Source organism: Berghia stephanieae, chromosome 1, assembly GCF_034508935.2.
Source record: "Berghia stephanieae isolate SIO BIC M18660-M18661 chromosome 1, UCSD_Bste_1.3, whole genome shotgun sequence".
NCBI lineage: Eukaryota > Metazoa > Mollusca > Gastropoda > Nudibranchia > Aeolidiidae > Berghia > Berghia stephanieae.
Window position 1 is genome coordinate 91,737,005 of NC_088360.1, and position 2,500 is coordinate 91,739,504.

The 2,500-nt window shown below is 33.9% G+C and overlaps 1 protein-coding gene across 2 annotated transcripts in view; it reads left to right on the plus strand.

The window, feature by feature from the left end:
* Positions 1-2,202, plus strand: part of LOC144961915 (uncharacterized) — a 45,321-nt gene extending 43,119 nt beyond the window's left edge. For both annotated transcript variants that reach the window (XM_078894942.1, XM_078894946.1), the window contains exon 2: positions 1-2,202. This exon is cut by the window's left edge and continues 1,527 nt beyond it. In XM_078894942.1, the coding sequence (XP_078751068.1) occupies positions 1-628 (628 nt within the window). In that variant the 3' untranslated portion in view covers positions 629-2,202.
* Positions 2,203-2,500: the final 298 nt, after the last annotated feature.

Genomic DNA, 2,500 nt, shown 5'->3' on the forward strand with positions numbered 1-2,500 from the left:
GACAAAGTCAGGACACGTGAACTATGCTTTTGTTGAAGATATCGAGACATGCGATTACCCAGAAGAAGGCTTTGCTAATGAAAATATATCTCATATTAAAACGCAAGAAAGTAACAGACATAACATTTGTATAGATCCTTTTCTTTCACATTCAAATACAAATTCAAATCGCAGCAAACCAAATCCCACACCCAAACTTCTACGATCGCCAAATGTCGAAACTAAAGATGAACTCTCAAGCCCCAGCTCACATGACTCCACTGTCAACGTTGTCAATGACGTATATCCCGGCCATTTCTCTGTGTCCATGGGTGCAGAATTATCTGTGATGCCTCAAACTGATTCTACTCATATGTATGGCACCAATTCACTAACCAACCCCTCAACCATGAATCGAGGTCCTCTTTCCCAACCCAGACCAACCATGTTTCAAGATAATCTTTTCTCAACGCAGAATTTATTAGTGATGGACCCGGAAAATGACGAAAGTATCATGAGTATTAAGTTTTTCAAAGAATCTCAAGAAGCGATTAGTAATGGTGATATGACTAATGATAGTAATCCTGAATCACGATTCGACAATTTTGGGATGCTCAGAAACCTCTCCACTGAGAGTACACATTTATGACTTTGAAAACCCATATAAACTGATTTTATATACATGCCAAGCACCATATTATTAAGATATTTTATATGACAATATTTTCTCTATAAAAGCCTTAACTTTAAAGGCAAAACAAATTAGAAGAAATAGGCTAAAATATTTGAAATGAAAAATATCAAATTTGGAAAAACTCAAAAAACAGTTTTAACATCCAACAACGTGCTTCTCGCAAGACAAGTTGATAACTCGACTTTTTCAAGTCCAATGATATGGAAAGCGTGAATTAAATGTTCTGGTCTGAATGTCGATGACATGTGGCCAAATAACTACACAATGACGTATAGATAGTATGCGCTTGGCTAAGAAGCTCACAACATTGCCATTCGGAAGTACCAACGCACAAATCTATGTGAACCTTGAACGTTAAAAGTCTGGTTAATATATTTTAGTGAGAATTACTCATAAACGCGGATGGCAAAAAACAATATCAAAGGCCGGAGTGACGTCAACTTCGATCTATCTTTTGTATAAATATTTATAAGTAAATTTTGTAATTGTTAAGGGTTACAGGAAATCTGACCATTCTAAACACTCCACTTAAGGAGGAATTATCTAAAGGAAATGTTTAGTCTAAACAAGTTATTTATTTACTTTCATGTAAAAAATTGGTTATTATTTAAATGAGCAATCGCAGCCTACAACTACAAACTTAGTTTTCAACCTGAAAATATAAATTCATAAAAAGTACACCTTCACTAGTTCATCATATTCAAGGCAATTTACAGCACTTCAGTTATTGCCCCGATCAAACCACAGTTTCAAAAAAACTACATTTAATACAAAACATGGCCACAATGTGCGTGTGTGTGTGTGTGTGTGTGTGTGTGTGTGTGTGTGTGTGTGTGTAAAATGCCAGCAAAAACCGATTGTAAGGATGACACACCCAAAATAAACATACGTCAGTACTTTAATCTGCTATGTCAGGATGAAGCAGACACCGAGAAATGAGTTGAGTATTGAAATATTCAGATTTTCTCATAGGATATTCTTATCTTTGGGGTATATGGAACAATCATTTCTCCACAATTATCCATAATTCAAAGCCATTGGATTATACAATTTTATCATCTATTTACCCCGATATAATGCGACCTTTACTTGAGGGATGGAAACAAGTAAAAATGCAACTTTAAGGTTGTTCTAAATCGCGGTGAATTCATTCACAGCATCTCTTACATTCCTTAAAGAAGATCGTAGTCTCAGATACGCATGAATGAGTACACGAAGACGATTGAATTTGACTAACAATTAAACTAATATTGTTCTCCCAATTTCATATTTGTTGGAAATTAATACACATCAAGTCTTATTTCGTGTCCTCTCATGACATATCAATGCTATTTCATTTTTCAATCTGACAAACGGTTCATTTCAATTTTTTAAAACAGTTTAAATAGATAAGTAATAAAATATGCAGCCTACCTTATATTATATCCTGCCGTACACTGACAAATCACCTTTCTTTTAAAAAATTTAACCTTTAATTGTTTACTTCATAGTATTGATCGATTAAACAGACCATTAACTAAAAAAAAAAATCTAGGACTCGAGACTGTAAAAGGCCAAAATGTAAAAATGCGTTTTGTCAGTGTTTGGCCGTCTGATCATAAATAAAAAAGAGAATGATTTTCAACTTCTGAAATAAGTCTTAAACCTATTTTGACAGATTGTGCAATAATAGGACGCCGAAAACGGGTGTATGTTTGACGACCTCCGCATTTGTTTAAATATCTGATCAAAGTCATAGGCCAGCAAAATAATTTGGCATGTTTTGCCATACTCTGAAAAACAAACAAAAATTAGTAATATATAAGATAAAAAACAAAACAAAATAAA